This window comes from Geotrypetes seraphini, chromosome 3 (assembly GCF_902459505.1).
Source record: "Geotrypetes seraphini chromosome 3, aGeoSer1.1, whole genome shotgun sequence".
NCBI classification, from domain to species: domain Eukaryota; kingdom Metazoa; phylum Chordata; class Amphibia; order Gymnophiona; family Dermophiidae; genus Geotrypetes; species Geotrypetes seraphini.
Genome location: NC_047086.1, coordinates 219,230,404 through 219,254,371, shown reverse-complemented (window position 1 = coordinate 219,254,371; position 23,968 = coordinate 219,230,404). Strand labels below are relative to the sequence as shown.

At 42.5% G+C, this 23,968-nt stretch overlaps 1 protein-coding gene across 1 annotated transcript in view; it reads right to left on the bottom strand.

Moving 5' to 3' along the window:
• Positions 1-23,968, bottom strand: part of LMBR1L (limb development membrane protein 1 like) — a 122,745-nt gene that overhangs the window by 77,609 nt on the left and 21,168 nt on the right. Inside the window, exons 2-3 of the mRNA XM_033937404.1 lie at positions 6,173-6,257; positions 2,397-2,430 (exon numbers count right to left, since the gene is read on the bottom strand). Coding sequence (XP_033793295.1) covers positions 2,397-2,430; positions 6,173-6,257 — 119 coding nt within the window. The remainder of the gene's footprint in view (positions 1-2,396; positions 2,431-6,172; positions 6,258-23,968) is intronic.

Below are 23,968 nucleotides of genomic sequence, written 5' to 3'. Positions count from 1 at the left end.
AAAAGCCACGTCTCAGAGAATGAAGGAAGAATGAGCTGTAATCAGCAAGCTACACAGCAGTGCAAAGATCATGTACACCTGGGTCCTGAGCCCTGAACATGTTCAAAGCTCAGAAGAACAGAGGGCATTTGCTGCAGTTTGAGTAAACAGGAAGGGCTGAGACTCCTCTCCTTTTCAAGAGTTTAGCTGCTTCAGTTTGGAAGTCTTTTCCAATTAAGATTAAAATCTTATCCAATTATTTAATTTTTAGGAAGCAGTTAAAAAGTGTACATCAATAAATATCTTTTATAGTAGTTATAGAAGTGTATTTTACAGTTTTATAGTAGTATATTAAGGAATTATACAGCTACTATAGTATAACTTCCATGACATGGTACCAGCCTATATGGCAAACAAACTACTACCCTACGCCCCGAATCAACCGCAAATGCAAGCAGTGTCTCACTTCCGGTTCACCACACAATTGTTTCCCACGTACACACCTTTATAGGACCCCCAGGGACCCCTGAAGAAGACTTTTTGTCGAAACGCGGACCGTGTTGGGTCCTGTATCTCTAGCGGATTAGGTCCTTTAAGGCTCTTATGTGGATGATTTACTTTTATGTGGATGGAATTATTTTATGTGGATGATTTTAGTGTACCTTTGGAACTTTGATACTTTCAAATAAAGTCCATTTAGGAACATCGTCACTCCAGAGTTTTTTTGGTTTTCATAGGAGTGTATTTTACAGTTTTATAGTAGTATATTAAGGAATTATACAACTACTATAGTATAACTTCCATGACATGGTACCAGCCTATATGGCAAACAAACTACTACCCTACGCCCCGAATCAACCGCTCCGCTTGCATGAAGAAAGACAATTCACAGGCCCTCTGCCTTGAGACTGCCCAAAAAAGATCTTGCACAACACTACCTACCGCACCTCTGGAACAAATTACTTACACACATAAGATCATTAGGTGGTCTACTGAACTTCAGGAAGGCAATAAAATCCCACCTCTTCCCTTGAGAATGCACCTACCTAAATTCCCAAATCCTACAAGGAAGAGCACCAGCCCTTCGCAGTCATCTGTCTCAAATGCTGAGGCACTTCACCCACCATACCATGAACTGTTGCGCTTTATATTACCCATCATATAATGCTCTACCCTACCAAGTCACCTCCTGTGGAATAATACACAGCATCCACTGTGCAAGATCCCACTGTACTATCTACTATATACCATGTCCACCCACACCATGCTTTGCCCCATTTTGTCCCATTTTTTCTCTCTCTACTCTACTATACATTGTATCTTTCATGCTATGATTACCACACTATGTCTACTGTGCTACATTCTCATGCTCTGCCCACTACACAATGTTTGCCATCCCATGTCTACCGTGCAACATACCATACTGTCATGTCATACTAGATTATCCACACTTGTATACTTGGGTTTTTTTTTAGCTGTCCATTAACATATTCTTCTGTCTGTTCCAGAGCTATGTTCATGTAGCCATCCAGACATGCCAGGACACCTCGATAATCAACTCTGGAATTCAACTTTACTACCACTGGCCTTCCAATAATCTGTTATAAGTCACTCGGCATTTGCTTCCTTAAGCTCATTGTTCTTCCTTCTAACTCTTTGTTTGAGTCCCCCATGCCAGTCCCGAGATCCTGCTATACCTAACATGCTATGTTTCCCATCCCATGTTTTATATACTGTATATGTTTGCCATTCTATGTATCTCATGCTATGCTTATATATATAATACTATGGTTGCCAAGCCATGTTAACCATGTTTCTAATACAATATTTGTCATGCTACATTTGCCATGCTATATTTTGTCATACAATGCTAGTCATGCTATGACTCATCATAACATGTCATGTCATGTTGTGTTTTGCCATGCTTTGTTGACTCTTTTGCCATCCCTGTCAGACAATGCCCTGCCATGCCACGTTTGCTAATACCTTGTATAGAAACACTTTAATATGTATGTAAACTTATAACCTGTTCTGAGCTTCCCTGAGAGGAGAGGATATAAAACCAAATAAATAATTAAATAAGCTGTTTTATTTTGCTGACAATTCTTCAGACAGGTCAAATTCTCTTAATGGGTGTAATCCACACTGAACTATAAGACTGGTGCAGAATAAGAGCTTTATCAGTATCAGCAGAGTTTATTACCCATCATCTCTTTGATTGTCTTTGCGACTACTGTCCCCACAATGTGTAGTCCAAGGCGTCAGCAGGCAAAAGTGCATTTCCTAATCTGTGCATATCCTGAGGGGCTTAAAACCCCCTTCTTGTGCCCAATCCTCAGGCACCACTGCTTTCCCATCAAACTTATTTGAAACATGTATGAAAGAAAGGAAGGGACAGAACAGAAAAATACACTTACGCAATTCTGTTAACTGTTGCGTCTTCATCATCCACTGCAAAGAGAAAGCAGAGTTTCAGGTTTAATAAAAGTTTGATATTGTCGCATTATCAAATAATTTCAATGCGATGTTCAAAATTGAAATATGAGTAGTGCATGACAAAACAATTTTTTAGGGGGGGGGGGGCAAAGGATCCAACAATAGACAGGGCAACAAACACAAGGAGAAAGTCCAACCTAATCTGCAGAAAAAAACCAACCAAGAGAAACAAACAAAACTGCAGACTGTGTACAAGATGCAGGCAAAAATTTATTGTACCAAAATTAAAAGGCAAATAAATAAAATAAAACCTTTTTACCAATCAAGGAACCGACACGGTCCGTGTTTCGGACAAACCTTCGTCAGGGGTCCATGGTAAAAAAGGTTGGAACATACCATAAAAAATGAAGATAAACAACAAAGTGCCTGTATGTAGTGTTCGCCGAGGATCGCTAAAAAAAAAAGAAGTAAAGTCTGCAGTTTTGTTTGTTTCTCCAACAATAGACAAACAGTTAATAATTTTAAACATTAGGATAGGTCAAATCTATAATTAGTGGTCTCGAGGCTTTTATACATCGAATGCATCCTCGAAAAGAAAACTTGAATTTTGTAGGAATTAATTATTCGTATTACCCTTTGATTTCTGAAGGAAGGTTATACACATCCAGGATGGGTGGGAGGGAGGGGTGGGGGGATATGTACTTCTCTTGTTGTTTGATTGTAATGAGTGCTGTTTTATTTGTGTACCAATTGTTGTTTAATCTGTTGCACTTTGTGTTGGCTGTTAAAATGAATAATTTTTTTTTTAATCTTTATTCGTGTTTAAAACTCACACTAAGTGTAACAAATACAATCATTTTATACTTTTACATCACTTAATATATCAAATTCTAACTCACTTCAAATATCCCCCCTCCCTTATACCCAACAATTATTCATAAGCAAAAGAAATCATAAAATAGTTCCACCCCCCTCACCCCACCCTAGATGTGTATGAACAAAGGGAAAAAGTTAATATGTATTCTATGCAGTAATTTCAATCTTTACAGTATCTTGTTAATGACTCCCAAATAACCTGAAATTTCTTAAAAGAATAAAGAATTGGAAAAAAAAAGAAAAGAAAAGAAAACGAGTTTTCCTTTAAATTTGTCAAGGTTAACTTCCTCTCTTACATATATTGGCAATGAGTTTCATGTTTGAGGGCCTTTTACCGAAAAAATAGTATCCCGACAGGTATTTATGGTTCTCAGGGAGGGAATTGATAGAAGATGTTTATCTTCTGATCTTAGTGTTCAAGGGCGCATAAGGAGCATTCGTCCGAGGCACAGAGGGGCTTTGAACAGAAATCGACAGTGCAAAGACGAGGCGCATGCACTACGCAAAGGGCACCTTTTACAAAGGTGAACTAAGCGTTTTAGCGCACGCTAACCATGCTCTAAACGCTAACGTGTGCATGTTAGTCTATGGACACGTTAGTGGGCGCTTATATTTAGCGGGTGCTAAAACGCATAGCGCACCTCAGTAAAACAGGGGGGGAAGTGGAATAAAGGAACAGACTGCTGGAAAGAGCTGAAATGGTCAGATGAGTTCTGCTTCATCCTGAAGAGTAATGGATACCTCACTGGGAAGGAACAGGATCTGTCTGTGACAGATGCTAGGACAGGCATCTTATTATGCCCTGTAACCTCTCCACTAGTGGGGCCAGGAAGGCACTAGGTATCTAGAGAGTAAAGCATGGAAAAGCTCCCTATAGTGAGACCGCCTCTGCTCTGTTACATCAGCTTCCAAGTACTGCTTATAGTCTTGCATCATGAACAGGAGAAAATAAGCTGCCAATCTTCCTGGGAAGCCAATTTCAGACACTGAATACATCTCTGGCCTCAGTTCTGAAATTTCTGCTTCTGGGCCACACATCAGAAGAACTGTTTACACCTTTTAGTGTTCCAAGAATAAATAAGGTGGATGCCTGCAACACCTTCCCCTCACCTCCCAGCACTGAATCTGAAGACTTCCCCGTGTAGACACAGATTAAGGGGGTGGGGGGGGGTAGTACTAGGGCTAAGGCAGAGGGGTAGCTATGTTAGTCTTATGGCAATAAACAATTGAGGCCGATGACACCATATAGACTAACCAATTTATGAAGAACTTCTGAGGACCAGAGATCATTTTGGAACAGGGGGAGCCACAGGTGCCACGACACCCCCAAAATCCTCCCATCTCCTTTCCTCTCCTATAAAGTGTTTGTTTTTTACCTCTTTCCTTGAAGTGGTGACACTATAGCCAGAATAGCAGCTGCCAGCCCAGAGCCTTAAGCATCAGCCTATGCTCAAAGCCTGCCAGCTTCCTCCTCGTATGAAACAGGAAGTCAGGAGGGGGCAGGAGCCAGAAGACCCTGAGCGTGCGCCAATGCTTGAAGCCTCATGTTGCCGGAATTAATGCCTTTTCCTGTGCCGACTAGCATTGCCACCCCAGGGACGAGATAAGAAAAACACTGCGTGAGTGGAAGGGGAAGGAAGAAGATGCTGGAGACCATGGAGGGAGGGAACAAGAGAAAGTTGGAAACCCAGGGGAGAGAGGGAAGGAAGGAGAAACATGCTGGAAACCACCCGGGGAGTGGGGAGTAGAAAGGGAAGCAGAAAATGGTGGAGACCCAGGAAGGAGAGAAATGCTGCAGCAGGAGGGGGAAGGGGAGAGGAGAGATGTTAGGAGTGGAATTGGAGTGGAGTTTGGGACACAGCTTGTAGTGCTTTTGCATAAGGCCTGAAATCCCCTCCTGCCTTTTCCCTCCTCAGGCTCCAGCTTCCCCAATTATATCAGCCACTTGAGCTGCAGTTCTCTTTTCATCCAAACCCCCAATTCTGTACTCACAAAAGTCTCCTCTCATTCCATTTCTTCTCTCCTAAGCTATAATTTATCCTTCTCCTTTCTGTCCCCATGGCACATCCTCAAGTTGAATTCTGTCCCCCACTTCACCCCCCCCCAAAAAAAATCCTTACAACTTGGGTTACCATATTTGAGAAGTCAAATAAAGAGGACAAGTGGCCCTGTCTCACCTCCCACCAATCTCACTCCTGCCCCGTCCCACCCCCCACCCTTCATCCACTTCCTTAGTCCCCCTTCCCATCCTTTCTCTCTCTCCATCCCCCACCCCACCCAGCAGGATCTGGGTCTCTCTCTCTCTCCAGCCGTGGCTTTCCCCTATCCCCCACCTACCTTCTCTGCTGAAATGTTCAATCTTTGGGCAGTCTGGCAACGCCAACGAGGTGAGCCTGCTACAGTCAACAACACAGCTGCAGAATGAAGGCTTCCAGGTTAGGCACACCTCACTGATGCTACCAGCCTGCCCAAAATTTGAACACTTCAGCAAAGGAGGTAGGTGGAGGATGGTTGAGCCATACCTGAACAAACACCTCCAAAGTTACCAAGCTGTCTGGACACCCGGGCAATCCTCTAAAAAGGAAGACAGGTTTGGGTAAATCCAGATATCTAGTAACCCTACCTACAGTACACCTTCACCTTGCTCTATCCCTCCATACAGCATTCACTCCCCCCCCCGGCCACACACATACACACACATATTTGGGTTTAAGCTGGCAGAGGAGGGGTAGAGACACACAATACCGGCAGCTTCATAGAGTTCTGCACCTTGTGCAGAATTCCTGTGGGAGTAAATGTTACCTACAGATGCCATTTGTATACCCAGGCACAGAGCTACATGCAGCTATAAGAAGGGAGGGGGGATGGGTCACAGGCTTACCTGTTGTGAAATCAGCATGCTTCTTAAACAGGGTGATGAGGAAGTACGACAGGAGGTAGAGGATAGCAAACAGCAGGGAACAAATCTGAGGGGATAAAAAAAAAAAAAAAAGAGCCAGTGAGACTTCCCAGTACTGTTTGTATTAAACCAACCCACCCCATTAATATAAGATAATGAATGCAGTACAAGGGATAGAAACCTGTAGTCTTAATGCAAAGGAAGGATCTTGAGCGGTGGTTCTCAAACCTGTCTAGGACACCACTAGCAAGCTCGATTTCAGATTTTCATGCTATGAAGAAGACATGCAAAATAGAGAATGACTTGGGGACAAAATTCATCACCATTCCTGTCCCTGCGGGAAACAATCTCGTGCCATTCTTTAGCGTCTCTGTCAACCTTAGCCCTTCTACACCAGGGATCTCAAAGTCCCTCCTTGAGGGCCGCAATCCAGTCGGGTGTTCAGGATTTCCCCAATGAATATGCATTGAAAGCAGTGCATGCACATAGATCTCATGCATATTCATTGGGGAAATCCTGAAAACTCGACTGGATTGCGGCCCTCAAGGAGGGACTTTGAGACCTCTGTTCTACACCAACATTCTTCAATGCAAGGCTTGAGGGTCAGTGGTTCTGCCCATTCATACTTCGATTCTTCCCTCTCTCCTTAAATAATGACATGGAGATGGTTTCCCATGGTTATCCGCGGGGACAGAACAGTGATGAATTTTGTCACTGCAAATCTCATGTACAGTCATTGTGGATATTCTGAAAACCCAGCTGGCTGATGCCCCGTAGGACTGTGCAGCCAAGAGCTATTCCATACATAGGACAATAAATGTGACCCAGACCACCACCCTCACCCCCCAAAAAGTTGTCATCTTTGACATATGAAACTAACCTTTCAGGACAAAAGAAAAATCTTCTAGGAGACATTTAAGTTAACTTAAGAATAGCCTTACTGGGTCAGACAATGGTCCATCAAGCCCAGTAGCCCGTCCTCACAGTGGCCAATCCAGGTCACCAGTACCTGGCAAAAATCCAAGGAGTAGCAACATTTCATGTTATCGATCCAGGGAAAGCAGTGGCTTCCCACATGTCTTTCTTAACGGACAATGGGGGGAGAACACTTAGAAGGCATTTTCATTGCTAAGGTACATATACACGTCCCCCTCCGTATTCGCGGGGGTTAGGGGCAGAGCCAGCCCATGAATATTAAAAATCCGCGAATAATATTCAGGCCGGTTCTGCCCCTAACCCCAGCTTCCCCCGGCTAGTTTAAGCTCTGAAAGCCCCCCATTAGCCTTACCTGGTGGTCTAGCGGGTTTTCAGGCAGGAGCGATCTACTCTTGCTCCTGCCCTGTGCAGATTGCTCACAGGAAATGGCTGCCTTGAGCTCCCGTAGTCTCTCAAGCCTTTTCCTGTGAGCAATCTGCAAGGGGCAGGAGCGTGGGAAGATCGCTCCTGCCCCGAAAACCCGCTAGACCACCAGATAAGGCTTAAGTGTGTGTGTGGGGGGGGGGGGGCCTTACAGGGCTTAAAATAGCCTGGAAAATGAATTTTGTGGTATAAAACTGCAAATAAGCAAATCCGTAGATACGGAATTCACGAATACAGAGGAGGAAGTGTAGTCATGACCACACAACCATCCTGAGCAGCAGAGGAGTAGCCTGGTGAAGAGGGTTCAAATTTCACTGATGCGCCTTGTGACGGTCACTTTACCCTCTGTTGCCCAGGTACAATTACTCCTGTATGCCCTCCTATGCAGGGAAATAGCTTGTGTTCTCAGATTTGTAAAAGGGGCAAAATTAAAATGCTTAAATCCAAATCCAGTAGCCCAACATCAATTAGCACCTTCCCCTCCCCCCACTTCGCCATTCTTCACATCACCTCTTAGGATCTTTCTAATAATAACTTTTATTTTTATTTTTTTTTATATACCGCAATACCATGACAAGCTCTAAGTGATTCACAATAGACAGCCAGAGAAATACAAATAACAAGAAATAGAAAAATGTTTATAAAATAGCAGGAAGGAAGGGGATACATAAGAAAATTATGAGGTGACAAATTTATCAAAAATATAGGTCTTTACCAATTTCCTAAAAGATTGGTAGGATATAACCTTTGAGATTGTTTCACTTGGCCAAGTATTCATTTTACCCGCTTGGAATGACAGTGTCCTATCTAAGAATCTCTTATAGTGGCAAGATGAGAGCTACGAGTACTTTTAATGGTATTGGTCAGCTCAAAGAGCAAAAGGAAATAAGTTGGAGCCGAGCCAGTTAGCATTTTAAAACAAACACAAGCTAATAACAACTTTATTTTTTTTCTAACCCAACTAAGGCACTTAAAATAGTTTGAGAGTGAAAACTTCTGTTGAAAAAATTATTCCTCTCAAACTACAGCACCAAATGTCCTCTAGTCACAGTTGACAAAGCCACACAGCGGGTATGTTGTTGTCACTTTCAGCCCTGCAGCTCACATGGGTCGAGCATGTATCTAGTATCGCAGGTTGCAGCTGAGCTTGTCAGGCAAGTGGGAACACAGCGTGATCAGAGCTGGGCAGATAGGGAGGTGGCACAGAGCCAAGTTTTTCAGTGCCTGGTAGTGACCCTGGAGCCTTCACATAGCTGCACAGCCTTCCAAAAACAAGCTGCTAACCACATTCCAGCACTTGGGGGGGAAAAATACCTCTGCAAGGTGGAGACTTTACCATTTCCTAACAGATAGCGGTCTCTCAGACTTGCTGGGGAGGGGAAGGGGGGGGGGGGGTTCAGCTAAGAGATCCTCTGAAAAACCCCAGGTCCAGATATAATTCTGTGCTGCCTGCACCCTCGACTCCCCTCGCCCACCCTCCTGTCAGCAGAACTATCATACTGACAGGACAGTAAACCAACCCAGAGGCACTCAAATATTTCACCACTTGAAAGAACCTTACATCTAATTTTACTTTACCCATTTCTTATATTCCGCTTACACCAGTACAGGTTCTGGAATAGAACAGGTCCAAGTTTTTCAGTGCCTGGTAGTGACCCTGGAGCCTTCACAAAGCTGCACAGCCTTCCAAAAACAAGCTGCTAACCACATTCCAGCACTTGGGGGGGAAAAATACCTCTGCAAGGTGGAGACTTTACCATTTCCTAACAGATAGCGGTCTCTCAGACTTGCTGGGGAGGGGAAGGGGGGGGGGTTCAGCTAAGAGATCCTCTGAAAAACCCCAGGTCCAGATATAATTCTGTGCTGCCTGCACCCTCGACTCCCCTCGCCCACCCTCCTGTCAGCAGAACTATCATACTGACAGGACAGTAAACCAACCCAGAGGCACTCAAATATTTCACCACTTGAAAGAACCTTACATCTAATTTTACTTTACCCATTTCTTATATTCCGCTTACACCAGTACAGGTTCTGGAATAGAACAGGTCCTCAAAAATAAATAAATAAATAAATAAAAACCCTAGCCACATGAAAATAGCTCCTTTCAGAAGTCTTCAGTTGTTGCTGTGTTCCTCATAGATTCAAGATGAATTCACCATCCTATAAATTTTTTACCCTCTCATCCCCCCAACATAAATTCTGTTATGCAGGCCAGTAGCTAAGTTGTGAAAATTTTTTCCTTGGGGCACATAATGCTTTCATGGAAAGCAAAAAGTAGCTTCAAAGCCATTTATTGCAAATGTGACTCATAAGGACAAGTTAAACTTCTAGCCCTTTCCTGACAGAAGAGTCCAGAAGAGTTTACAGCCACTCTTAAGCAAGTCCTGGCAAAATTTTTAAATCTCTTTATAGATACCAAGGGTTAATTCAAAGGCTGGAGATGGTTATGTTGCCTGTCATGCCATAATACTACTCCAAAACCAAAACATGGCTCTGAATTTACACACCTTCCTGTCACCCTCCTCTCCTCTCCCCCTCCCCCCCTCCATATCTATCCTGCCTGCTCCACTGGGAAAAGAATGGGAAAACCAGAAAACTCAGCCACGGTCAGAGATGACCTCTAGCACCAGGTTACTGCACACACTGTTTCCGGATAATTTTAGAGCAAGGTCTAAATCACACACGCAATGGAAACAAAAACAGCCGGAGGAAAACGTGTGACCAGTCAGCTTCAAAACATGCTGCAGGCAGAGAACAACAGGATTGCACCCCTACTAACCTGCTTCTGCCACACCAGCTCTGAAGTCTGGTACACAGTCACTTATCCTGGAAGCAAAGCTACTGAGAATGCACCCGGCCTGGCATCGCCACACGATTCTGGCAACCCTCATGTGTACAGAAAATGCACGCGAGGAGACAAGTTTCTGTATACAGAAACGGAGAAGTGCAGCTTTCCTACTCCCAAAATCCCTTTCCATTTAACCAGCTTTGGGGCTGGCTATTGAACCATGATTCACCCATGCTGCTATTTGGTTAATTTCTCCTCAGCGGTAAAAGTGTCATAGATTCGATATACTGCCTTTCTGTAGTACAACCAAGGCAGTTCTACATTTGTTATGTATGGGTAATTTCTTTATCCGTAGTGGGCTCACAATCTAAGTTTTGCACCAGTCAAAGTGCTACAAGGGAATAACCTTAAAAGAAATACGTAGATTGCAAATCCTACAAAACACGGCAATAAAAATAATTACTAAAAGGAAAACATTTGATCATGTGACTCCCCTTCTAAAGGAAAAGCATTGGTTACCTGTAAATCACATAATTACATACAAAATAGCATTACTTACACACAAAATTTTAATGAATAAAGCTCCTGCATTCTTAGAAAGGCTTCTAATCCCTTATATTCCTACAAAATCCTTAAGATCGGAAGAGAAATTTCTCCTCTTAGTCCCTTCACTAAGACTCATTTATTCAAGGAGAGACACGATCTTTTCCGTCACGGCCCCTCAAATCTGGAATTTGCTCCCAATCAATATAAGGGAAGAAAAATTGCTTAATAAGTTTAAAAGGCTCCTGAAAAGCAAACCAAAAAAAATCCAACAAGTCTGCAGTAAAAAACGAACACCAAAAACAAGAAAGAAACTGCAGATGGAAATGTACAAGGATAGGAATCTTTATTAAAAACCATATAAATTTGTAATTCTTTAAAGTTGACACTCCTTCCTCAGGGATCTGAGATGTCCAATGTATCACATGTAGAGAGTGATGCGGAAAACAACGTAGTAATATGGTCATCAAAATTCTCAAATCTGATGCGAAAAATTCTCCTTCTGAGCTGACGCACTGGGTGAGTCCGGCTGCCGAAAGTGAAAGAATTTATACGGTTTTTAATAAAGATTCCTGTCCTTGTACATTTCCTTTCTTGTTTTTGGTGTACGATGTTTTAAAGTTCATTTATATTTGATGATATTTGTTCAGAACTGTGGATGTAGCAGGATATACATTTTAAAATAAATAAATAAATTTCAGATGTTTTCTAGTGTGGTTTTAGACTACATTTTATTATGCATTTATGCTTTATATTTTTTGTTTATGTTAGCATGTTTTAAGTAGTATGTTATTATTTCATATATTTGTGTGTCAACCATTTGTAGATTCCTGATGCAGGCCTGATTGGCCGAAACACAATCGTGTCGAGTCCAATAATGAATAAAGCATATAATTTTGTTGGACATCTCCACTGTTTGCCTGTTTGTTATCATTTTGTGGGGGTGAGTCTCCTGTTGGCATTTTGCGTTTATTTCTTAGTGAGTTTTATTATTGAAATTCTATTTTATAAATATTTGTATTTTTTACTGTATTATTGTATTTCATTGATTGTCCAGCTAGAAAACTTTTGGTTATGGCGATATAAAAGTAGTTATTATTATTATTATTAAAAGGGGCAGCATCAATGTCACTAAGAATGAATTAGCAGCTCATGAAGAATTTTTTTCAATGATCGTAAACATCTGAAAATAAGAGAAGGATTCATGTCAAGTCCTTCAGAACAACTTAACACCGATTTCAATAAGACTTATATTCACACATTGTTTGTTTCTGTTTTGGTTGTTTGCACTGATGCCGTCTGTATAACTGGTGTGAAGACTATTTAGAAACAGATAAAGGCCAAATGGCCCATCTAGTCTACCTATCCACAGTAACCATTATCTCTTTCTCTCTCTCTGAGAGAGATCCCACGTGCCTATCCCAGGCCCTTTTGAATTCAGACACAGTCTCTGTCTCTACCACCTCTTCTTGGAGACTGTGCAACCTCTTATGGCAGCCTTATGGCTTACCTTGAGGCCAGGGAGGTTGGGATCTTATATGCAGCACAGGCAAAGGGAGAGGCTGTGAGCAAAGAAAGGAGCTTTCTAAAGAGGTATAGGAGAAGGACTGTGGCACTAAAACAACCCCCTCACCCCCCTCAAAACTTATGTAGTTGCTGGCCAGTATTCAGTGCTGGCACCTGCACAGCAAAGCGATTCAAATTAGGATAGCTTTTGAAATGTCCTAAATTCACCTATCTAGCTGTGTGGGTGCCGGCACTGAATACTGATGTCACCTGCATAACCTTGGTCTCTTCTCCAACACCATCCCCTGTACTGCTCCTGCCAGATCACTTTTTTTCTGGGGCTGATCAGAGGTGCTATTCAGAGGCACAGCCTGCTTTAGTGTCACTGAATATCAGGGTAAAAGCGGCAGAAGGTGATCTAAGCGGGCAGGAGCCTCTTCTGTCTACTGTCACAAGCCGGCACCAGTACCAGCCTTGTGCCAGTTAAAAACATCAAAAGCACACCTGTAAACCAAACTAGAGGCGACCAGTGTGGGGCTGACACTCACACCCCAGATTCAAACCCATATTCTGAGCAGGAGACCAGTTTTGTTTCTCAGAGAGAATGCCAGGGAACATATCTAGGCACACAGAGAGGAAACAGAGTTTGGCTCCTTTAAGTACTTCCATGCTTAAGTTGCTGGCTAAGCAGGGGAAGAGCACTGCAGGTCAGAGCTGGACCCCTCCCTGGCGTAGAGCTGGGCGGGGCCAGCAAGCACACAGGCAATGTGAAGCCTGGGAGCCTCAGTTGGAGGGGAGGCAGGCAAAGGAAGCAGACGCGCTTGGTGAAGCTCCTGCTTCAGCTGAGCATGAGGATATAATCAAGTTTCACGTTTTATTAAAATTTGCTTCAATCACTTATCACAAATTACTAAGCGAATTTACCAAAAATTAAAAATCGGTGGTCAAACTTTAATCAAATGGACGTAAATACAAGATACAGCACAGTTACTTACCGTAACAGTTGTTATCCAGGGACAGCAGGCAGATATTCTCAACAGTGCGGGCAGATATTCTCCATGCGGACAGACTCGCAAGCAGACTTGCTTGAAGATCTTTATAAGAGCTTGCGAGTGCCTTCCCGCCCGAGTCAGGGCGCGTGTCTCCCGTGAGGTACCTCAGTTCAGATAGTTAGCTAAGAAGCCAACCAGGGGAGGAGGGTGGGTTGTGAGAATATCTGCCTGCTGTCCCTGGATAACAACTGTTATGGTAAGTAAGATTTGCTACTGAATGCTGAGGAGCCTATGGAGATTCTGAATTCTCCTGAGCCACAGTCTGAGGAGTGCATGGAAGTGAGTTGATGATTTTCTGGTTTAAAAAGGAATTCTTTTGTGCTACTGTTTTTTTTAAAGGATTTTCTTGGATTTTATTTGAAAAGCTGAATGTTTGCCTGTGATAAGACTATGAAGCTAACTGACTGGGTGTGGCTCAGGGCCATGCCAGTTTGCTGAAAGGAAGTTTTGTTTCCTGCTACAAAAGTGTTTTTTTCTTCCCCTTTATGTGTTGGGCAGTGCACAACATGGCTGCCAAGGGAAAGGATTAAGGACAAGGGCTGAGCCAGTACAGGTTGAAACCTGGCTACTGGTCTGTTTAGAAACTGGAAGTTTGCTTTGGCAGTTACATTTTTGCTGTTTGATTAAAAGCACCCAAGAGACCCCAAGATGGCGCACGGATTGTTTCGCTGAGAATTTCGCTGCAGAGTTATCGTGCATTTTTGGATTTTTCTTGACTATTTACCTTTGGTTATGCCGAAGTGGAGGGGCCGTAGCTCTGCTGGAGCCTCGCGGAGTTCTGTCCCAGCCGTCTTCGCTAGCATTGATCAACTCCTGTGCCGAATGTAGAATGTCACAGTGGCGTCGGCACGCCCGCAGGAGACGCGCCGGGGCGATACGGAAGCATTCTCTATGGGCCTAGAGACTACCCTTAGCACCGACGCCAGAGTGCTTCCTCCTCAGACCACCAGCTCCCCGTGGTTGGAAGTACCACCGGAAGGTGGTGAGGGACTTCTCCCGGAGGCTACTGGAACCAAGGAAGGGAGCATGGATTTGGATTCCCTGCTTTTACAGGGTAATCCTTTGGAATCTGAGGACTTGTCATCGCCTCGTTCTATTCGAGAGCAGGAGAGCCACAGTCAGGAAGGTATATCGGTTGGTGAGAGTTTTACCTTTAAAGAACTTCCTATCACTTTAAAGAAACCTCAAGAAGTAACTCTTGAGGCAATCTGGGATCTCGTGGCGGATCTAGCAAAATCAGTTAAGCCCCAATTGTCTCAGTTGGAGAGTAAGGTACATTCCCAAGAAAATGAAATTAAGAATACAAAAGCCGATGTGCAAGATTTAAAAAATTCAACACTGGTTTCTTCCCAGGAGATGAAATCAACTAAACAACTTACTGAAACACTGGTGAGAGATAACATTAATTTAAGGAGAAAATTGGAGTCTCTAGAAAACTTTTCCTGTAACAACAATCTTAGACTAATCAATTTTCCTAGGGTTGCGGCAGTGACTCCTAGAGACATGTTGAAACGTTACTTGAAGGAAGTCCTAGAAATTACTGAGGAATTAATACCGCCATTCACCCAAGTGTATTATTTGCCAGTTAAAAGGAAAGAAAAATTGAAGGAAGATAATCAACAAATGTTAAACATTTCAACGGTTTTGGAACTTTCAGATAGGGAAATAGCAATGCCAGCAACTCTTCTTCTCACAGTGGCCTTAGCACCCGACAAGAATTGGTTATTGAGACTTTTCTTTAAAAACAAACAAAAAGATTTTCTTGGGTATAAGATTCAAATGTTTCCAGATCTGTCACGAGACACACAAAAACGTCGACGTGAATTTCTGTTGTTAAGACCAGGTGTTATAGCTCTAGGGGTGACTTTCTTTCTTCGTCACCCATGTAAATGCATGATATTGCATCAAATGCAAAAATATGTATTCTTTGAACCTAGTTAACTTATAGTCTTCTTGTCAATGGCCCCCCTAAAAAAAGGAGGAGAGATACGAGTACTCTGATTATATGACCTTCTAGATCAGCCTATACAACCCTTAATCTTATAGATTGCTATTTTGTAATTTCTTATCATATTTTTCGCCGATTCTACAGCTTGGATTGATGAGGACTTGAGTTAAAGTTAAGCTATATATGTATGCTTATGTTTATGGGTATCTGTGTTATGATAACAGATAATAATCTGCTTTGTTTTGTATCATATTGTAATCCGCATTATACTTTATTTTCTGCCTAGCTTTACCTTTCTGTACAAGTTTATACTTGTTTTATTCATTGAAAAATGATAAATAAAAATAAAATAAAAGCACCCAAGAGACTAGAGAGAATTGGGGAGAATTCACCAGTCATCACTGGTGAGGGAAAGTGGACAGCATTTTGTCTAGTGCTGGATAAAAGGTGGATTCACTGATTCTCCCTCCTGCAGCTCTCTTGAGCTAAAGGTTAGCTGCATGGTGATTTTTGGTGCAGCTGAGGAAAATGCCATAAGAAATAAGTTTGGAACTTTTGAAGCCCTACAGCAGGGCTGCTCAAATCCGGTCCTCGAGATCTACTGGCAGGCCAGGTTTTCAGGATATCCACAATAAATATGCATGCAAGAGATTTGCCTGCACTGCCTTCTTGGTATGCAAATCTCTCTCTCATGCATATTCATTGTGGATATCCTGAAAAACTGGCCTGCCAGTAGATCTCGAGGACCGGACTTGGGCAGCCCTGCCCTACAGCTTTCTGCTTTATTTGGACTGTTTTTTTTTAATGTTTAAATATATTTATTGATTTTTAAATCATATAATCAAGAATATCTTGTACAGAAAGCAAATTTAGCAATTCCACATAAAGCAAGAAACATTCCAATAACATTTAAATCATGTATAAACTAAAATGCTCAAGTCCTCAAATTTGGATCCAAGATTTCTTATCAAAAACAAAGATAGAAGAATTGAACAAATGTACACTCTTTCATAAAGTTAGCTGGAGGGCTGATTGCTGGGATTAATCAATAATCTTAGAGCTTATGATTTTTCTACCTCCAATCGGGAGAGCGCTAAAAAGTAAGTCAACTGATTAGGCTCAAAGAAAACATATTTAACTGATCGGTGATGCACTATACATTTACAAGGATGTCGCAAATAAAAAGTAGCACCCAAAGATATAACACCTGGCTTCAACATAAGAAATTCACGACGACGCTTTTGAGTCTCTCGTGATAAGTCAGGAAATACCTGCACTTTACAACCCATAAATTCTTTGTCTATTTTTAAAGAATAGTTTTAACAACCATACTTTATCAATAGAGAGAGCTACTGTTATAATCAAAGTACTCGGTTCTACAGCCTCTTTATCAGATTTTTCCAATAACTCCGATACATCCAATAGTCCTTGATCCGATGACTTTTTTGGTAATTTAATCTTATTAGGTAAGTAATAGACTCGTGATAAAGGAGGTAATGAATCTTCTGAGGTCCCCAAAACTTCAAGAAAATATCTTTTAAACATTTCTCTAGGTGATGTCAATGGAAGCCTAGGAAAGTTAATTAATCTTAAGTTATTGTATCTGGAGTTATTTTCTAAGTTCTCCATCTTTCTTCTAAGATTAATATTGTCTTTCATTAAAGTTTCCTGTAGTTGTTTGGATGATTTAATTTCCTGTTCAAGCTTTTGAACAGAGGAATTAGAGGCAGTCATATCATTTTTCAATTCTTTAAGTTCAGTAGAGTGTTGAGATAATTCCCCCTCAATTGACTGAAGTTTGGGACTTATGGTCTTCACTAGTCCGGCCATAAGATCCCGTAGTGAGTCCAGAGTTACTTCTGAGGGTTTTTCCAAAGAAATTGAAGGTAAAGAAATGTCATAGTGCTCACCGTCCAGTTGATTAACTTGTCGCTGTCCCTGAAGGTTAACTCGCCTCTCCTCAGATGATTTCCCCTCAGCTTCTTCAAAGGAGCTCATGTCCATAGGAGCTCCTGTCAGCAGGCTCTGTGATGGACTACTTGCCTCAGGGGAAGGCAGGACCCCGACCTCCGGGGTTTCCTTACCCCTTGGAGAGCTGCTTAGCTGAGGTTGCGGGGGCGGCGCCCTAACGTCGGGGCTCAAGGATGTCTCCAATCCCGGAGGAATCACCACGGCCTCACTGACGCCGCTACTCCTCTGCGGGCCTCCCTCCGACGCCGAAAATACTCCCTGCATCCGTCTGAGGAGTTCCCCGATGTCACCAGCCGCGGGGGTGGCTGTGGGACGCGAGGCACCAGCGGCGCTACGGCCCCTCCGTTTAGGCATCGGGTAAGCAGGAGAAAAATCCTCAGAGCGGCTCCTCAGCGCGTCCAGCCTGACGCCATCTTGGATCTGCAATCATCTATTTGGACTGTTTTAGAAAATTATTTGTTTCTTGGTTTTCCAGACCAGAGGCAGGGTAGATCCACGTACCTGAATAATACAAGGTGCAGATTCACCTGTGCTGCGGGTAAGAGTACCTAGGCTAAAGGGCTGGTAAGGATTTAGTGGTGTTGTTCAGGGAGGCTGGCCAGATGCTCTGTAAGAGGCTGGTCTAGTGAATCTATAAAAGGAGCTGCATTTGGTTGCGTTTTCTTTTTGTTCTGTTCCAGGTATCCGGTATGGAGCGGCAACAGCCACTAGCACTGGCGGGCAAGAGACAGAAACAAGTCCCAAGAGCTAAAGGACGGTCACGCTACACTACTTAAATCACTTTGAATATCAGTCAGATTGTGTTTTACACAATAACATAAGAATTGCCATACCGAGACAGACCTAGGGTCCATCAAGCCCGGAATTCTTTTTCCAACAGTGGCCAACCCAGGTCACATGTATCTGGCAAGATCGCAAGGAGAAAAACAGATTTTATGCTGCTTATCCTAGGAATAAGCAGTGGATTTCCCCAAACCATCTCAATAATGGCCTATGGCCTTCTCTTTTAGGAAATTATCAAACCCTGCTTAGCTGATTTCACCACATTCTCTGGCAATGAATTCCAGAGTTTAATTACACATTGTGTGAAAAAATATTTTCTCCAGTTTGTTTTAAATCTACTACTTTAGCAGCTTCATTGCATGCCCCATAGTTCTAGTATTTTTGGAAAGAGTGAACAAGCGATTCACATCTACCCCTTCCACTCAATATCTTATCATATCTCCCCTGAGCCGTCTCTTCTCCAAGCTGAAGAGCCCTAGTTGCTTTAGCCTTTCCTCTTAGAGAAGTCATCCTATCCCTTTTGTCACCCTTTTCTGTTACCATTTCTAGTTCTGCTACATCTTTTTGAGCTTCGGTAACCAGAATTGCACACAGTACTGGAAGTGTGGCCCTAGCAGAGAGCGATACAGGGGCATTATAACATTTTCATCTTTGTTTTCCATTCCTTTCCTGAAAATTCCTAACATTCTATTTGCTTTCTTAGCCGCTGCTGCACATTGAACCGCAGGTTTCAACGCATCCTCAACGATGACACCTAGATCCTTTTCCTGGGCTGCGACTCCTAACGTGGAACCCAGCATCATGTGGCTATAGTTCGGGTTCCTCTTTCCCACATGCATCACTTTGCACTTGTTCACATTAAACATTATCTGCCATTTTGATGCCCAGGCTCCCAAGGTCCTCTTGCAATTTTTCAACTTTGAACAACTGTGCCATCAGCAAATTTAATTCTCTCTAGATCATTGATAAATATGTTGTTTTTTTTAATATAAATTCTTTATTCATTTTCAAAATTATATTAAATGTATATATATATTCAATCACATTAATAATAAATATATCATTTTACATTCTTTCATTTGTACAGTACATAAATTTTTATCCCTCCCCCTTCCCACCCCTCCCTACCATATATTCCATAATCTTATAAAAAACATATTAATAAAATATCCCTCCCCCTACCCAAATTAATTGATACGTTAAAGGGAAACATTTCAACTAATCCTTACAAAATTCTGCTAATGGTTTCCAAACATCCTGAAATTTCTTGAAATACCCTCTTTGTACTGCAATAAATCTTTCCATTTTATAAATATGGCACAAAGAGTTCCATCAAAAACTGTAATTTAGTCTCTTCCAATCCTTCCAATTATATGTAATTTGCTGAATGGCAACCCCAGTCATTATAAGTAACAATTTATTGTTGTTCACAGAAATCTGACTTTTTGCTCTCATTTCCATACCAAAAATCACAGTATCATAGGATAATGCCACTGGGTTATCTAATAAATTATTAATTTGGTCCCAAATTGATTTCCAAATATATATATAAATATGTTAAAAAGCAGCAGTCCCAGCACAGAACCCCCCTCTCCATTGAGAATATTGACCATTTAAACCTACTTTCTGTTTTCTATTTTTCAACCAGTTCTTAATCCATAATAGGACATTACTACACAAGGTAGTCTTGTGCAACAGAAACAAAGTACAAAGGGTGACTGAAGAGTTCCACGCCGTCTTTGCTGAGGCAACCACCATTGAGCAATGCCAGTGCACTGGGGTCAGGATATACACCTCAACACACATGTACTACATAGACCAGGGGTAGGGAACTCCGGTCCTCGAGAGCCGTATTCTAGTTGGGTTTTCAGGATTTCCCCCAATGAATATGCATGAGATCTATTTGCATGCAGTGCTTTCAATGCATATTCATTGAGAAAATTTTGAAAACCTCGAGGACCGGAGTTCCCTACCCCCCACATAGACCATTCAAGCCGACTCCAGACAGGGGAAAAGTGTGGAAAAAATTTAAAAAAAAGTGATCAGACATCTGCTAAACAAAGAAAGCTGGAGATTTTACACAGTGACAATTTTAGGGCTGGGCAACTCCTTAAGGTGCTGCTATTTCACAAGTTTGTCACTATATATATATATATATATTAAAATATAAATTAGAGATTTTTTTTTCCACTCAATACAGTTTGGCTGTTAATGTAGCTATTTAAAAAGATTCAGAAACAGTCCTGGAGGAAAAAGCCCATATACTATTAAGATTGACCTGGAGAAAGCCCCCGCTTATCCCTGGGGTTAAGTAATAATAAATTTATTTATATACTGCAATACCTCACGGTTCAGTGCAGTTTACAATAAGAGGTAAGAACTGTAAAAACAGCAAATTTACACTACAAAAACATAGTACATTATATATAAAATATAACTAAGAAATTATTAACTTATCTAGATTATACATATTTATCAAACAGATAAGTTTTTAATAATCTTCTAAAGGCCTAGTAAGAAGAACTACTTAAGATCAAACCACTAAAACTTTTGTTCCAAAGTCTTGCCTGAAAAGACAGGGTTCTATTAAGAAATCTTTTGTATACACAATCTTTTTTTGAGGGGAAAAAATAAGGTTGTGTTTTGTGAATGTCTGGTTTCTACTAGTTCAAAATGGTCTAAAAGGCAACTTGGTATAAGACCATATAATGTTTTATAACAAATACAAGCCAAATTCAAAAATTATTCTTGCCTCTACTGGAAGCCAATACAACTTTCGATAGTATGGAGTTACATGCTACTTTTAGGGACCTGGATTGGCCACTATTTGAAGTAAATAAAAAACTAAACACAAAAAACCACAACATACTGCAAATGCAAAATTAAAAATTAATTTAAAAAACAAAACAAAACAAAAATGGAAACATAATTCTTTATTGGACTGACAAGTGACATTACATTTTTGAGTAGCTTTCAGAGGCTAAAGCCTCCCTCCTTAAGTCAGGACAAGCCTAAGAGAGTTAAATGATAAATAATGGCTCCACCTTCATAACTTTGGTTTAAATGAAGATATTGTAATAAATAAATAAATGAAAATAATGCTTGAAACTTGCTCTTTTATTACATATATTTACTTTTCTACAGTCACCACCTTTTGCCATTCATTTTTACCAATGACAGACAATATTTTGAAAGCCTTCATCAGTGTCTCGCAAATGTTGTCGAGCCGCAGCACACAAAACGCAGTTGCCTAGGCTCAAGGCATACAGAAGTGTGCAGATGTTGACGTGATGACATCATGCGCACATGTGATGTCATCACATCGATATCCGCACATGAGCGAAGGCCCTCCAGATGGGCCCTGAGCTGCCAGTGGGAGTGCCAGAAGGAAAGACACGCAGAAAGGAGAGGCACTGGCTGATTGCCTACAGGATGTGCCTCTTGCCGCGAGAGGCACAATAACATAGATGACGGCAGATAAAGACCCGAATGATCCATCTAGTCTGCCCAACCTGATTCAATCTAAAAATTTGTATGTATGTTTGGGGGGGTTTCTTCTTCTCCTTAGCTATTTCTGGGCAAGAATCCAAAGCTCTGCCCGGTACTGTTCTTAGGTTCCAACTACTAGTCTCCATCAAGGCTCACTCCAGTCCATCTACACCCTCCTAGCCATTGAAGCCCTCCCCAGCCCATCCTCCCCCAAACGGCCATATACAGACACAGACCATGCAAGTCTGCCCAGTACTGGCCTTAGTTCTTAAATATTTACTATTATTTTCTGATTCTAGATCCTCTGTGTTCATCCCATGATTTTTTTAACTCCGTCACCGTTTTCCTCTCCACCATCTCTCTCGGGAGCGCATTCCAGGCATCCGTAAAAAAGAATTTCCTTACATTGCTCTTGAGTCTACCACCCCTCAACCTCAAATTATGCCCTCTGGTTTTACCATTTTCCTTTCTCTAGAAACGATTTTGTTCTACATTAATACCTTTCAAGTATTTGAACGTCTGAATCATTTCTCCCCTGTCCCTCCTTCCCTCCAAGGTATACATATTCAGGGCTTCCAGTCTCTCCTCATATGTCTTTTGTCACAAACCTCCTATCATATTCATTCCCCTCTTCTGGATCGCTTCAAGCCTTTTTGTGTCCTTCGCCAGATAAGGTCTCCAAAACTGAACTCCAAGTGGGGCCTCACCAATGACCTGTACAGGCTCATCAACACCTTCTTCCTTCTACTGGCTACGCCTCTCTTTATACAGCCCAGCATCCTTCTGGCAGCAACCACCGCCTTGTCACACTGTTTTTTCGCCTTTAGATCTTCGGACACTATCACCTAAATCACAACTTGGAAATGGCAGGGAGGACTAGAAGTGCCAAGGCTACAATCAATTCCAGCATTCCAGCCACCATGGGAATCCAGGAGGAGATCACGGACGGCGTGCAGAGGGAGGATGATCCAGGACGATGGACAGAGGTCTCCGTGCAGACCGAGTCCATCCCTCGGCATTACACTACAGTCTCCACGCAGACAGAGGAGGCCGCTCAGCTGGATGGGGCCCTCATGCAGGAACTGTGGAGTCTCAGGGAGGAGGTGGAACGCCTGAGGAGCATCCGCGAGGATGAAGCCTACATCGACGGAGTCGTTCAGGAGTTGTCTCAAGTCACAGAACATGCCCACGACAAGTCCATTCTCGAGACGCCCAAATCATCAGCTTTGAAACCGACATTTGGGATACAGGCAATGGCCAGCGACAATGACACCTGGCAGCTGGTGACCTCTTCCACAGGCAAAGGCAAACAAAGGAGATCCCCCCCCCCCTTTTTCAATCTCTTCATCCTCTTCTTTTTCTCCCCAACAGGCCAACCCTACGTCAACCCCTCACCTCGTCCTGAGGAACAGATTCCAGATTCTCCAAGAAGAAGCTGCCGACGACAAACAAGAACAGATCCAACACGAAGAACAGGATCAGACCCAACAAGCAGCTCCATCTGATGACCGACTCCCCCCCCACAACGAAAGAAGCGCAGAGTAATAGTCATTGGGGACTCCATGCTGAGGGGCACCGAGGGACCAATCTGTAGACTGGATACACTCTCGAGAGAGGTTTGCTGTCTACCTGGAGCCAAGATACAGGACGTCACCACCAACCTGGGTAAACTACTCACACCTCATGACCATTTTCCTATGCTTCTTATCCACATAGGTACGAATGACACTGCAAGGAATACCCAGGAGACCATCGCCAGAGACTTAGGAGCCTTGGGTGTGAGGCTGAAGCAGACGGGTGCACAGGTGGTCTTCTCTTCAATCCTCCCAGTCAGAGGCAAGGGAAGAGCCAGAGATGAATGTATCCTAAGAACCAACGAATGGCTACAAGGATGGTGTCGGGATATGAACTTTGGATTCCTGAATCATGGAGAGGCGTTACAAGGACTTCTGGGACCAGATGGACTCCACTTGACCAGCAGAGGTAAGAAAATCTTCGGACACCGACTAGCCCGCCTGCTTCGTAGGGCTTTAAACTAGGTAAGTTGGGGGAGGGTACCTACTCATGTACTAGTGCGGAAAGGCACTATCCTGATGGGATGAGTCGACACTCTACTTCCAAGGTAAGGGCACACATAGCAAACAGTTCTCTAGGAGCCACACAGACTCAGGTGGCCTTACAGCGACCTAGCAAACACAATGTGTGGAGGGCCATGTATATTAATGCTCACAGTTTAGGCAATAAAATTCTAGAGCTGGAAACTGAAATAAGGGATGCCAACCTAGACGTGGTGGCAATAACCGAAACATGGTTTACGGACTCACACGGGTGGGATATGA